This window comes from Phyllopteryx taeniolatus, chromosome 1 (assembly GCF_024500385.1).
Source record: "Phyllopteryx taeniolatus isolate TA_2022b chromosome 1, UOR_Ptae_1.2, whole genome shotgun sequence".
NCBI lineage: Eukaryota > Metazoa > Chordata > Actinopteri > Syngnathiformes > Syngnathidae > Phyllopteryx > Phyllopteryx taeniolatus.
In genome coordinates this window covers 10,038,909-10,054,160 of record NC_084502.1, presented here as the reverse complement: position 1 = coordinate 10,054,160, position 15,252 = coordinate 10,038,909, and the positions used below count along the sequence as shown (strand labels likewise).

Genomic DNA, 15,252 nt, shown 5'->3' with positions numbered 1-15,252 from the left:
CGACTTATGACATGTAAGCCGATCAGCATAAAATGCTAATTATTGGCTGATACCGATAACACCGATCAGATCGGCATAAAGTCTACTTCTTACGGCTCTGCTTCATTTGCCACACGACTGACAACACTAGCATACTTTGTGTCGTTTACCTGCAGCTCACACCAGGCAACCTCCACCCAGGTGTCAGTATCCAGGCCCTTGTAGACAGTCTTGAAGGAGCCTCTCCCGAGCTCGATGTCGAATTTGAGGAAGCGTCCTCCCGGAGAAGTGGACACGGCCTTCATCTCCGCCTCTTCCTCCGTCTCCTCACTGGCTGCCTTGACAGTGCTTTTAGTGGCATTTAGTGCTTCTCCTCCACTTTTACCCTTTTCCTCATTAGCTCTGGCAATTTCTTTCGCAGTGTCTTTTAGCCCGTCTTGACCCTCAGCGCCGGAGTCCTCCTGTATACTGCTGCTCGCACCTCGTGTCCTGCCCGCTACCATTCGCAGGTTTACGTCAAGGAGCCGGTGATCACATTCAGACGCCTCCGAGGCCTGCTCATCCGTGTCCGAGAACCACAGGCTTCTCCTGATGAATCTCTGCCGCACAATCTTCTGATAAGTGGAAGAAGGGTCGCTCCCACCTCTCACAGCTGAGCCCGCGAGGCATCTGTCACCCGTGGCTTCAGACATGCTTATTTGCAGTTCACGCCACGAGGTGGGTGGACAGTTGGCTTGTGTGCGCTCCTCTGTGTTTGAAAGAGCTTCCTTCTCCATGCTGATTTGAGACATCTGTCACTTTGGCTTGCAGGTCACATGCGCCATGGGCACACTTCCCAATATGCAGCGCACAGATGAATACCTGCAGCTTCCACTCGGTGATGCAGTTTGTCAGTCGACACCTTCAACAAAACTGGCATGGATGACAAGATGGAATCCAATACCAAGATCTGTACAACAAACATTGTCAAAAGAGAGATTTAGTCAGGACATTATACATAACTTCGAGTCTCATGTGCCGTCACAAACGTTCTGAATAAACAGTGACTATAAAGCAGGTAAATGAAATAAATGCACCTTACAACAGTGATTCCCAACCATTGCGCCATGTGAGATCATTAGGTATGCTGTCAGAAATGATCCAAGTTCACCTATTTACTACAAATGATGTATCCAGAGATTTATAGTGAGAGGCAGAACAACTAAATGCTCTACGACTAGGTCAGTTGTTGTCAAACATTTTACACCAAGTACCACCTCCAAAAAATACTGGTCTCTCCGAGTAACACTATCATGACCAAATTTCAAATAAAGTAATGTAATAGGGCAGAGTGTTCCTCAAACACCAAGTAGAGGTTTTATTTCTAGTATTAGTTTTGTTACAATTATATAAATATATATATATATATATATAATAAAAACATTATTATTATTGTAAGCCATTGTAACATTATGCACAGTTTGAGCCTTAACACTCTGCTTGAAAAAAGGAAAATAAACAACTGTACTTCAATAATGATAAAATTAAAATGTATTGCACATAAATAAAAATAACAAACCTAAACAACAGTTTCAAAACAACCAGTTCTTAAGGATTACACGCACACGTGTGGCGCTAAAAAGTTAAATATAACTGAATTGCTCTGATGCAGTAATTCTTTCACGTACATCCAAAGGGAGCAACTTTTGGACTCATATAATATCTATCATTCAATTAATGATATCCACCTGTTGCCATTCATACAATGCACTAAATCACGGCTTCCTGCAAGTATGTCAACTTAGTGTTCAACAAAAGAGGTTGTTTTCACGCAAAGCAAGTACCGGTACATTTTAGAGCAGATTGAGGCGAGCTCATCATTGTTTCAATATACCTGTACTTTTTTTGTGATATTTTTGTTTAGTGGTATGCCGTGAGATGTTTCTAATGTAAAATATATGCCTTTGTTCAATAAAAGTTGGGGAACGCCAGAATTACTAATGTGCCATAGGAAATAATCCAATTTCACCTGATTGGTCTTTGAAAAATTATTTTTTTCAGTATAAATAATATATCTTTGATCACCTATGCCAGCGGCGTATGTTGACAGGCAGAATATTTACATACTCTTCCATTAAGTGGTCACTTTTTTGTGACATTTTCGTTTGGTGGTGTGCCATGAGATTTTTTATTTTTTTTCCCCCCCTGATGTAAAATATATGCTTTGGCTCAATTTCAGGTTGGGAATTAACAATGCTTTACTGCACGTTGGTAATTTGCTAGCAGAAGAAGCCAATATTATTGGCAGGGCGGTGTAAGAATTAGCCATTAGCTAGGTACTTTTCAAACACAAACGACGCCACATTTAAAAAAATTCGAGGATGGGTGGGGGGATAACTTACCTTCAGAACAGCACTCCCACGACCTGCTTTTAGTTGATGCTAAAGGCGTGCGTGCGGCACCGCCACCACCACCATCATCATCATCATCATCACTACTGAAGCTCGCTAAAGGTAAATTAGCCGCTAATCCAAGACGAAATGTGGACTTTGGAAGGCCACATTAGCTGCGTGTCATCCTCCTTTGTGTTCCTGCTGCCGCGGCCAAGAAGTCTACACGACGTGGGCACGTCAAGTGCGTTCCAGTCCCACAGCGGACAAGCGTGTCGCCCACAGTGTGAAAGCCACGGGAATGCTCATATTGCTTGGAGGCTGTCGTTCCCCCCTCGACGACGACGACGCATCACCACTTCGCCACTTTTCCACAAATGGGCGGAAAAAAAATGTGCGCTGCTTTAAAGTCGTCCACCCCTCGACACATACACGACGCGGACGACAAGTGTTCGTTTCTTCATCGCCGTCAACGGCCGGGCGGCACCGTGTGAGATGCTGCCCACCGGTGCCCACGTTCAGCTCGCTTGGCTTCACGGGCGGCCACGCCCCTGCTAACGACCGGGGGCGGGCCGGCCAATCGGGCCGCACTGCCGGAAGAGCTCCGGAGCGAGGCTACGCAACAAAAGTGAGCCGACGCATCAGTGAAACTGACGCTAACGCTCAAAGTCGCTGTAAAGTGAAAATACAAATACAAATGTGTAAAAGAGTGTTGTTAACAAATATCACAAATTTCTATAAATAAGAATAAAAAAATAAAAAAAACATTGCAAAATATGTTAATTGAGGCTCCAGTCTGCTTCAGCTGAGCACTAAATTAATATTGCACAGCCGGGTACCAATATTACTTTGTTTCCTCTTCAATGGGTCAAATGTACACATTTATATTAAGTCATACCACAACTATAGCACTTTATGTTTCAGTCGCATTTGCCATATGACTCGTATCTGGGTTTTATAAGGAAGGTGGTTGGGCTTCACTGGGCCATTGCAATAGACGACATCATATTAAAAGCACCATTGAATTTCAGATTCATGTGTCGGTGTCAGAAAGGAGGAACGAGAGTGACGCGGTGGAAGAATTAACGGTCGCTCGCAGCTCAGCCTGCATGCAAAACGGGAATCCCTTAACGCTCTATAAAATGAGCTATTGCTCTCATCTACACTGTGTCGCCGCCAAACGGAGTTCTCCATATTCCCGATTTTGAAGCGATCATTTTTGACGGGGTCGTTAAGTACAGTAGACAGAAGCAAGTCCCAATTTCAAGTTGCGCCTTCAGCATTCTACCACGTTGCACCACAGCCTGCCGGGCAGCACTGAGCTCCACTGGAAGAGATGAAGCATAATTAAGAGCAAGAAGAAGATGCAGAGAACGTCCCCAACTAAACTCCAGTAACAGTCATTGTTCCCACAGAGCGGACATGTGATTATTGTTTTCAAGGATCAGTTGTTTAAAGGTTTAGAATGACTGTCTGACTTGTTAATTTAACATTTTGGTGTTTAAATAATAATAATAATAATAATAATACATTCTATTTAGAAAGCACTTTACATCAAATGAATGATTTCAAATTGCTACAGTGCAACATTAAAAGAAATGACTTGGAACTGTGGTACAGTACATCTAACAGAACCAAGGCAGCATTAAAAGAAACAATACTAAAGAAAAAAAAAGAAACAATACTAAAAGCAGTCTCCACATAAAAGAAATAATTCTAACCAAAGGCTTTTGGCGTGCACTCAAGCCTTTCTTAAAAGCATCCACACTGTGTTACCCTTAGATGGTCAATTGTCTTTTATTGTATGCTCTGTTTGTATGTGTTCCTGCTCCGTGTGTGTTAAACTGTAACTGAAGTCATACCATTCTGTCAGCTGACAAATAACTGCTAGATATTGAAAGTTCAAAGTATTCTGGGAAAATGGGCAAAAGCTTACTCACAGGACATTTTCTGACATTTGTATCGTCAAAATAAGCCAAAACAAAAAAAGTTTGAAGGTTTGTAATTACCATAACATCTGGGCTCATTTCTGTTAGCCCGTCCGTCTACAGCGTTTCACTCACTATTTTAGCATTAAGCTAGCAGACCTTTGCTTTATGAAACTATATGGTTTACATTCTGGTGCTTACAAATACAATGTTCAATTCTCTTTTGTTTTATGTGTCAGTTTTACTGTCCAAGTCAACTCAGAGTGACGAACAGCTTGAGGCAAGCATGCTTTGCCTCTAATTTGAAGAGCTACACCAACAGGGGCTAAGGAATACACTTTTAAAAAATGTGTTTAAATAAGTTTTAATTCATTTAAAGTGTCTGGGAGGGCTATAACTATATATATTATATATATATATATATATATATATATAATATATATATATAATAAAGATCTATGTCACAGGTTTTCACCTGTTGCGCAATAAACGTGATTTCACTGTACATAGCTGTCTAGAGATCTAAAATCTGAGCGCGTTCAAAAGTTCAAGCGCAATGAAGGGTAAGCACGGCATTTTCGTGACTTCATCTGGCCTGTGCCAATGTTGAATGTTTCTGAGAGCCATAGCAGGACAGCTCGACAGCGTTTGCCTTGCCTCCGTGTAAGGTTGTAAAACTAAAAGCCTGACTGAGAAATCACGGAAATTAAATGTACACCTCGGTTGCTCCTTTTCAGGAAGCGGGCCAGAGTTAGTGGTGAGCGAGAGGTGACTTCTCCTTGCACATGACGGATGAAACAATAGAAGTGCTGACGTATTAGGGTGAAAAACATAAAAAGACCCCCACCACTCATGCTGTTACACTGAGCTAATTTGCCTGTTAATCATATTAAGAGACATCAAGTTCAAGCAGCTAAATAATGAATACCTCCTTTCGCCAGGCCTTAAGTGGTGTCTTGCAAAGTGCTTTCCACATGTCAGACACACATCATATAGATTGTGTTAATGTCATGTACTTGGTGTTGGAGCCTCAAAGTAACGCACACCATAATTGGAGGCCACACTCAGGAACTGGGCGAGATGGAATTGGGCTTGATTAAACTGCGACATTTCTGTCCATTCTTTCAGTAGAGGTTAATAGCTAGAACCTCTGAAATTATTTCTTGTGCTCAAAGCATGTTTATTTTGAGTGTATAAAAAGTATGCAGGTTATATACATAGGTCATATTAATACTGGAAAACGTTTTGATCACACAAAATGTCATGGTCTCATTTTTCTATCGCAAAACCCTGTCATTTGAATAAGGGTGTGTAGACTTTTTTTATTTTAGAACCAGAATGAGCTTTATTGGCCAAGTATGTTACGAGACACACAAGGAATTTGTTTTGCGGTAGTTGAAGCTACTCTAGTATGACAACAAACAGCCACTATGACAAAATATACACTTAGGACAAAAAAAGGATTGTGGAGAGTCTCCACTATAAGGGGCAGCACAATAGCCCAACGAGATTGTAATGCGTGGACTTGGACCTTTGTGTGTGGCTTTGGTATGTTCTCTTCGGGTACAGTACCTGCTCCCACCTCACTATATTGTACATCATCTTGTTACATCACATACATACTGCACATACATACTAGCCTACATACTAGACATTCCTGTCCTCCTTTTCCCTTCGTTATGACCGCAGCCTTTCTGTGGGTTTTTTTTTTCACTCATGCTGCGATTGTATGCCAGAGAAAGATTCATACTTATCTGTGTTGCCCACCACATTATAGTTTAAGTGCCAGCTGATAAGATTCTGCAGACAGCAGAAGAAGGTTGGCTAATATTGTTAGTATCTATCTGCCGTTCCATCGTGACCGTGTTGTCTTCCCTGCCATGTACATCCTCCTCTCTCTCTCTCTCTCTCTCTCTCTCTCTCTCTCTCTCTCGAGCCCTTTCTCTCCGCTCAGTATCCCCAAGAGTCTGTTTCAGATGTGGAATGTAGTGTGAATTATTCATCCTGAGAATAAACATTGAAACCTCGGACGCAGCGATCAAATTAACAAGATGCTTTTATATGAGATTATTGAAGACGCCGGCAGTGTGGGTAGTGGCTTCTTACTGACAAGGCCTGGCTTTTTTTTTTTTTGTCATGTCAAATAGGTCAGTGGTAAATACAGAATGCAAATGTGAACAGTTTTTCATGTAAATCTAATCATCTAGTGCAGTGATTATCAAAATTGGGTACACTGGCTCCCTCTATTGCTGCATGGAAGAATCACTGAATTAAATGCCCAAATAGTGCATAATATTACAGAGGCTTCAAATTTTTTTTTAAATCAAGTACCGTACATTCGTTCTGTACACTTCTGTTGTATTTAACTTTTCAGTACGATACATTTGTATTTAATCTTTTAGAAAAGCTTGTTTTCAAACATTTAGGTATTTTTTTATTTTCCTATTTTTCTGTGCAATACATTTTTATTAATGTATTATTGAAGTACAGTTTTTTATTTTATATCTACTGTTAATGTTGAAACTGTGCATAATGTTACAGGGGCTTACAATAATATAACATCATTTTTTTTGTAGAAATAAAACCTCTCCCTCGTTTTTGATGAACACTGGTGCCTACTAAGTTACTGTATTTTAATGTTGGTCATGATAGGGGCACTTGGAGATAATTATTTTTTTTTTGGGTGGTAGTTGCTGTAAAAAGTTGGCGAACCACTGATCTTGTCATTTGGACTTTGGCATATCACTCGACTAAAAGCACAGTTGCTTAATTGAAACTTTTTGGAAAACAAGAAAAACAACACATTCAACAAACAAGAGTGTAGTTGCCTAATTCAACCTTTGCAGATTAATGCTGGATGATTTAAAATCTACACAATCATAAAGAAAAAGAATTTTTTTTAGCAAGCACTTTGGTATTTTTTATTGATATTGTGGCAATAAGTTAGAAACGAATTAGGGAAGTGTGCTATGAGGCTAATCATGTACACTGCTAAAGTTTAATTTTTTTGTGTCAGAGAATATGTCACGTATGCCTCGTGTAGGGTTATAGACCTACTAACCCTGAATTGAAGACCTATGAGCTCACAGCAGGCAGAATTATCTCACTGCGCGGTGTTGACTTACCGGGCACACGTAACAGGCACAATAATATATATGTATTTTGATTTAACTTGTATTTAGCCAGGAAAACCCTGATTGAAATTAAAAATCTATTTTACAAGCGTGTCCTGTTACTTAGTGTCTTGTAGGCTACAGGTGCTGTATTGTGCTTTTGAAATGTAGGGATTGAAGCACATTATGGAAGGTCATAAACATCAAACTCCTGCAGCAGATTGTTTTCTGCTACCACATTTCAAGTGTTTATCAAACCCCATGAACACAGAGTCCAGTAGTCTATCTGTGTATATATATATATATATATATGTATAAAAACATTCTCATGCAGTCGCCTGCACTCTGTTCGTTCTCTCCTTGTCAGTTTCCCTGGAATAGAAGCAAAGGCTCACTGGCCAGAACTGCAGGTGTGTGTTTTGAGAAAAAAGTGGGAAGCTTTGTTGTTCTGAAGCCAATCCTTCGTTAGTTTAGCTGTGTGCTTGGGGTCATTGTCTTTTTTGAAGGTGAACCTTCAGCCCAGTCTGAGGTTCTGAGCACTCTGGAGAAGGTTTTCTTCCAGGATATCCCTGTACCTGGCCGCACCCACAGCATGATGCTGCCACCACCATGCTTCACTGTTGGGACTGTATTGGACAAGTGATGAGCAGTGCCTGGTTTTCTCCACACATGCCACTTAGCATTAAGGCAAACAATTTCTATCTTGGTCTCATCAGACCAGAGAATCTTATTTCTCACCATCTTGGAGTCCTTCTGGTGATTTTTAGCAAACTCCATGCGGGCTTTCATGTGTCTTGCACTGAGGAGAGGGTTCCTTCGGGCCACTCTGCCATAAAGCCCCGACTGGTGGAGGGCTGCATTGATGGTTGACTTTCTAGAACTTTCGCCCATCTCCCGACTGCATCTCTGGAGCTCAGCCACAGTGATCTTTGGGTTCTTCTTTACCTCTCTCACCAAGGTTCTTCTCCCCCGATTGCTGAGTTTGACCGGACGGCCAGCTCCAGGAAGGGTTCTGATCATCCCAAACGTCTTCCATTTAAGGATTATGGAAGCCACTGTGCTCTTATTAACCTTAAGTGCAGCAGTATTCTTTTTGTAACCTTGGCCAGATCTGTGCCTTGCCACAATTCTGACTCTGAGCTCTTCAGGCAGTTCCTTTGACCTCACTATTGCTCTGACATGTACTGTGAGCTGTAAGGTGTAGAACCATTTTAAGGATGATCAGAAGAACTGGACAGTACCTGTGTTTAATATATGAGTGTCTCAGCAAAGGTTCTGAATACTTATGGCTGTGTAATATTTCAGTTTTTCTTTTCTAATAAATCAGCAAAAATATCAACAATTACATTTTTTTTCTGTCAATATGGTGTGCTATGTGTACATTAATGAGGAGAAAAAAAAACATATATGATTTTAACAAATGGCTGCAATATAACAAAGAGTGAAAAATGTAAGGGGGTCTGAAAACTTTCCGTACCCACTGTAAATGCAATCATCTGGCTAAGACAATGTTAGCGTTAAAACAACTTCCATAATATCCAGGAGAGTGGTATAACCTTAAAATGATTTAATTTTCACGCAGGAAAAAACAACAAACATCCAGCGAAATCAGTGATCACAGTGGCTGTCTAAAGAATATTTGTCCGAGCTTCTCTTTGATACATTTGTTAGTCACGGCCTATTATCTTCAACAAACACGGACTGTGCTCTCTCGGGCTCCCACGGTCTTCTCACATGCCAGGAAAATTGTCCCGTCTTACTTGGTCATTCTTGGATTTAAACACGAACTATACCCCAAAAACAAACCTACTCAAGTCTCATCAGTCAGTTGTCAGCATGAAGTCAGCAAGTTTGAGACTGATGTAAGAATGCACGTAAATAAATCTATGATTAAATACATTTTCCATCACACCGCAATCAGATGTGATTAAAAAAATTGCTATAATGCACATACAACAATGTCCGTGGACCTCACCAGGTAGGAAAAATGCAAAGTGCTTGTCAAACTTGAGCGCTTGACTCCAGAAGCTTTGACGCTTTGCACAGTGACTGCTTGAAATGTTTTAATGTCCATCTTCCCTTTGCCGCCCTAATGGCTTGCTTTTCAAAGGTCACTGCTCTATAATGGGCTGCTTGTTGTGCTAATTGCCTCAGAATGCTAACCGGCCGGTAAGTGGATCCTCACTATCAAACTGAGCGCAAAAGACGTTCCTCCGAACCGAATTCAGTATCTCTCAGTTCATTGTTATGCATTGCCAGGATAAAACTATCATTTCTGTGCCAGTGAAATCTTCTCTCCTCGTTCCCTCTTTCCCCAATGCTTTTTATCAAGTTGGCTTTTCAACACGCTGACATTAGCCACGGCTGCCATGACTTACTCGGAATGGAATTTTACTATCACACTAAATGTATGAGGAAAATAAATAAATATGATATTCCAAACAGGCGGCACGGTGGACGACTGGTTAGTGCGTCGGCCTCACAGTTCTGAGGACCCGGGTTCAAACCCCGGCCCCGCCTGTGTGGAGTTTGTATGTTCTCCCCGTGCCTGCGTGGGTTTTCTCCGGGCACTCCGGTTTCCTCCCACATCCCAAAAACATGCATGAATTGGAGACTCTAAATTGCCCATAGGTGTGACTGTGAGTGCGAATGGTTGTTTGTTTGTATGTGCCCTGCGATTGGCTGGCAACCAGTTCAGGGTGTACCCCGCCTCCTGCCCGATGACAGCTGGGATAGGCTCCAGCACGCCCGCGACCCTAGTGAGGAGAAGCGTCTCAGAAAATGGATGGATGGGTGGATGGGTGGGATTCAGGGCTGATCTATTCTAGTGGGATTACACAACCCTAAAAAAAAACAAAAACTATTAGCTTTACCACCTTTCTTGCCCTCTTTATTGCACCCCAAACAAACAGGGCACATGGTCTGGGAGTAGTTGAGGAAAATACTGTGGGCTAGCTGTCCAACACACACAGAAGAAGAAGACCTGTAACAGACCTCAATAAAGAAGTTTTTCAAAATAACTATTATGTATATGAAAACAACAAAGGTTATGTATTGAATTGGTTTTAGCGTGTTTTATAAAAACAAAGTATAAAAGGGTGTTTATTTGGCCCTTCCATCATTCGATGATACAATATGCGGCCCTCAGAGGAAATACTTCGGACAGCCCGGGCCCTCTGTGATTTTGAAAGCACCACGTGCCACCTTTTGCCCCACATGAATTCCCCCGCCTACAAATGTCAAGTCCATTGACTCCTGACAAACAACCCATTACAGCTAGGCTGCAGTTGTAACCATGACAACCAGGCGTGACAGCAGGTCAGAGTTCACTCGGTTTTAGTGCTGTCCTCAGCACTCGTGGGAGTCGACGGAGAAAGCTTTGTCCATTCTAAATGTGTCGGTGTGCGTAGCCTGAAATGAAGAAAAAAAAAAAATGCTGAACATAGAAATAAATCTAAACATATGCGCTGTGATTTATTCACATACGGCATATGTTGCTGATGATGTCTGCATTGAAGTTGGAAAAATTGTACAGTGAAATGTTAATTGGATTTTGGGCTGCATTTCACTTTTCTCAAAGCTAACAAGTGAGTGAACAGGAATAGATACAATGTGATCAAATGTAAGCAATAATCATATGCGCATCATAATTAACATTGTGCAATAAAATAAAAAAACAGCACTTACTTTACCTTTGAAAACATTTTCAATTGTTAGTTCTCTCAAAATGTTTTTTTAAATGTCTGAATAAAGCATCAGCCACTCGAGGCTCTGTCGGGGGACAGTAATCCATCCATCCATCCATCCATTTTCTACCGCTTAACAGGGGCAGTAGCTTTAGCAGGGACGACCAGACTTCCCTCTCCCCAGCCTCTTCATCCAGCTCTTACGGGGGGATCCCGAGGCGTTCCCAGGCCAGCCGGAGGATGTAGTCTCTCCAGTGTGTCTTGGGTCATCCCCGGGGTCTCCTCCTGGTGGGACGTGCCCGGAACACCTCACCAGGGAGGCGTCCGGGAGGCATCCGAATCAGATGCCCCAGCCACCTTATCTGGCTCCTCTCGATGTGGAGGAGCAGCGGCTTTACTCTGAGTTCCTCTCGGATGACCGAGCTTCTCACCCTCTCTCTAAGGGAGAGCCCGGACACCCTGCGGAGGAAACTCATTTCGGCCGCTTGTATCCGGGATCTTGTTCTTTCGGTCACGACCCACAGCTCGTGTCCATTGGTGAGGGTAGGAACGTAAATCGACCGGTAAATCGAGAGCTCTGCCTTTCGGCTTAGCTTCTTCTTTACCACAACGGATCGATACAAAGTCCGGTGCAGACGCTGCACCGATGCGCCTGTCGATCTCCCGTTCCATTCTTCCCTCACTCGTGAACAAGACCCCAAGATACTTGAACTCCTCCACTTGGGGCAGGATCTCATCCCCTACCTGGAGAGGGCACGCCACCCTTTTCCGACTGAGGACCATGGTCTCAGATTTGGAGGTGCTGATTCTCATCCCAGCCGTTTCACACTCGGCTGCAAACAGCTCCAATGAGAGTTGGAGGTCAGGACTTGATGAAGCCAACAGAACCACATCATCTGCAAAAAGCAGAGCTGCAATACTGAGGCCACCAAACCGGACCCCTCTATGCCTCGGCTGCGCCTAGAAATTTTGTCCATAAAAGTTATGAACAGAATTGGTGACAAAGGGCAGCCTTGGCGGAGTCCAACCCTCACTGGAAACGAGTCCGACTTACTGCCAGATATGCGGAGCAAACTCTGACTCCCAATTTCCAAGCGATGTTGCAGAGGCGTGTTAATCAGGACAGCCCTACAACATCCAGGGCCTCGAGGAACTCCGGGCGAATCTCATCCACCCCTGGGGCCTTGCCACCGAGGAGCCTTTTAACCACCTCGGTGACCTCAACCCCAGAGATAGAAGAGCCCTCCTCAGAGAACCCAGACTCTGCTCCCTCATTGGAAGGCTTGTCGGTGGAATTGAGGTCTTCGAAGTATTCTCCCCACCGGCTCACAACGTCCCGAGTCAAGGTCAGCAGCGCCCCATCCCCACTATACACAGTGTTGATGGTGCACTGCTTCCCCCTCCTGAGATGCCGGATGGTGGACCAGAATTTCCTCGAAGCCGTCCCGACATCTTTCTCCATGGCCTCACCGAACTCCTCCCATCCCAGAGTTTTTGCTTCAGCGTCCACCAAAGCTGCATTCCGCTTGGCCAGCCGGCACCCATCAGCTGCCTCAGGAGTCCCAGAGGCCAAAAAGGCCCCATAGGACTCCTTCTTCAGCTTGATGGCATCCCTCACCGTTGGTGGGAGTTTAAACTTCTTCTGACAGGGGATTTGGCCAGACGTTCCCAGCAGACCCTCACAATACGTTTGGGGCTGCCACGTCGGACCGGCATCTTCCCCCACCATCGCAACCAACTCACCACCAGGTGGTGATCAGTTGACAGCTCCGCCCCTCTCTTCACCTGAGTGTCCAAGACATGTGGCCGCAAGTCAGATGACACGACCACAAAGTCGATCATCGAACTGCGACCTAGGGTGTCCTGGTGCCAAGTGCACATGTGGACACCCTTATGCTTAAACATGGTGTTCGTTATGGACAATCCGTGATGAGCACAGAAGTCCAATAACAGAACACCGCTCGGGTTCTGACACACCTTCTTGTATGTCTGCTACCTACTTAAAAGCTCTTGTGCTAAAACACTGATTGACAAGTGTCTGCCATTGCTCTTTGAAGTAAAGTTCTTCTTCATTAAGCCCACAGTGCCTCTTTCTCATCTTTATGACTCACTGTTGCCATAATATTCATATTACACATCCATAAATACAAATGACCAGTGATTTCCATGTCGATATAACAATAATTTATCTTTGTTGCCTACATTATGCATGCTAAGCCATTCAATATTAAAATGCAGGCCTTCATTTGGGAACTAGTCAGTAGACTTTCACTGCACCTTATTGCAGTGAAAGTGGGATCATCTCTATTTCAGTCCTCATACTTCTGGTGACATTTTTGTTGAGTGGCATGCCAATGAGATTTTACAAATGTAAAATACTGCAAGTCAAGATTGGGCAATCCTGTCCTTGACTGTGTAAGGAGATTTTCTTTCTTTTTTTTTTTTTAAATAACCAATTCACAACTGGTAGACTACACACAGATGAGTAAAATGAACCATTTTTAACCTTTTCAGCAACGGGAATGATACAGATTGAAAGTTGGTTTTGTCAGCCTCCACTTTACTGTCACTATCACTATTTTATCATTTAATACCCTTAATAAAATGACTGAGCACATGTACAGCTTAATGATTGATGCCAAACTTGGCTCGAGTCCCAGAATAAAATGAAGTAATTGCTCCATTAGTCAGCCGATGAATCTGTCTGCAATGGAAGTTAAAGCCAAAGTATTGGAAGCAGAACATTCTTTTTTTTTTCTTTTTTTTTTTATATCGCAGTAGTTAACTTTCAGATTCAGGCCGAATTATATCAACGGAAAAAAAAAAATTGCAATAACATTTTTGTCACATTCATTTCCAAACATCTTTCTCGGTTTCACCCGCTTTATTTTCGCTAGTGCCGCACTCTGCATTCCTCAACTACGGTTTGCTCCTGCAGTCAGCATGTTTTTGGTACTCTGCTGCAATCTCCTACCTGACCTACAAACACACTGACCTCTCCAGCTCCCATAGAAGTTTCCACCGCAAAACAAATCCCACACAAAAAACAACCACTGCCGCTTATTTACCCGCAAATCATTGTCCGTAGTGCTGCGGGCAAGCACACGGAGAAAACAAGGCTTTTGGCACAAATGGTGACAAAGAGGTCTGATACGTAAACAACAAAACATTTGTTCCCAGTGGACCAACAGGAAAGTAGAGAAAATAACAGTTTGGCGCATGTGACCTCATAGTGTCTCCTCCTGTGCCCAAGAGTGAGCCCCGCCACACACACACACACACACACACAACTGAACAGACTACAAACTTGAATCCTGCTGATGCCATGATTACTTTCCTCCACCACTGGTGAGCAGTGGGTGCCAGCAAGGTTAGCAGGTAAGTAAATCCAAACAAGTTGATGAGACAACAAGGCACACCTGTACAAGACACGAGTGGCTGGAGGTAGCTGATTGGTCGACACGAGGATCAGGTCTGACGAGAGCACTTGGAGATGAAAACCAATGAGTTGACAAGATATGGGCAAGAGACACAGGAAAACAAGACATGACATTAAACAAACCTAAATTAAATCAAAACAATGCGAAAGTCCACAAAAACACCGATCATGACAATAACGGTGCTATTAAGAGTTGGATTAAGTTGGGTAAATCCCAACCTAAGGCCCGGGTAGCAAATGTTTCACCCGTCACTACCACTAGACTACCAGATGAAGATGAAGACAACTAATGAAATGCTGTTGGTGAAAGACGTATGAATGCAGATTGTATCCACTCATTTGCATTTTCATATGCACGGCCCGCCACTGTTTTCCAATTAGCTTGGACCAGTGGTTCTGTGAGACACGGGCATGCAGTGCACACCCCGTGCCACCCTGAAGCAGCGAGGGTCATGGCGGGCATTGGTGACGTGCGCGCCTGTGGTTCTGCGCTCTACCAGCTAGTGAGTCAGAACCTGCCGTCACACAGCGCAGAGCCAGCTGCACACACGCACGGCAGCGTGTAACTAACCAATGTCCCTGAAAGTTTAACTACAGTGCAAGCAAATGCTCATGATGCACATCAGTGACTCAGCGCACAAGATGATTTGAGAATTGCATCTGTTTCACGTAATGCTGTGTACAATAGTTCCTGAGCAGCATATGTTGTCTTTGACGTTCCGTATTTATTTATTTTAC

At 43.2% G+C, this 15,252-nt stretch overlaps 1 protein-coding gene across 4 annotated transcripts in view; it reads right to left on the bottom strand.

The window, feature by feature from the left end:
* The window catches only part of LOC133476234 (serine/threonine-protein kinase WNK2), a 45,166-nt gene extending 42,086 nt beyond the window's left edge, over positions 1–3,080 (bottom strand). Inside the window, exons 1-2 of one of the 4 annotated variants that reach the window (XM_061769348.1) lie at positions 2,361–3,080; positions 150–928 (exon numbers count right to left, since the gene is read on the bottom strand). In XM_061769348.1, the coding sequence (XP_061625332.1) occupies positions 150–770 (621 nt within the window). In that variant the 5' untranslated portion in view covers positions 771–928; positions 2,361–3,080. The remainder of the gene's footprint in view (positions 1–149; positions 929–2,360) is intronic. The other 3 variants (XM_061769356.1, XM_061769365.1, XM_061769374.1) reach the window with 3 other exon arrangements.
* Positions 3,081–15,252: the final 12,172 nt, after the last annotated feature.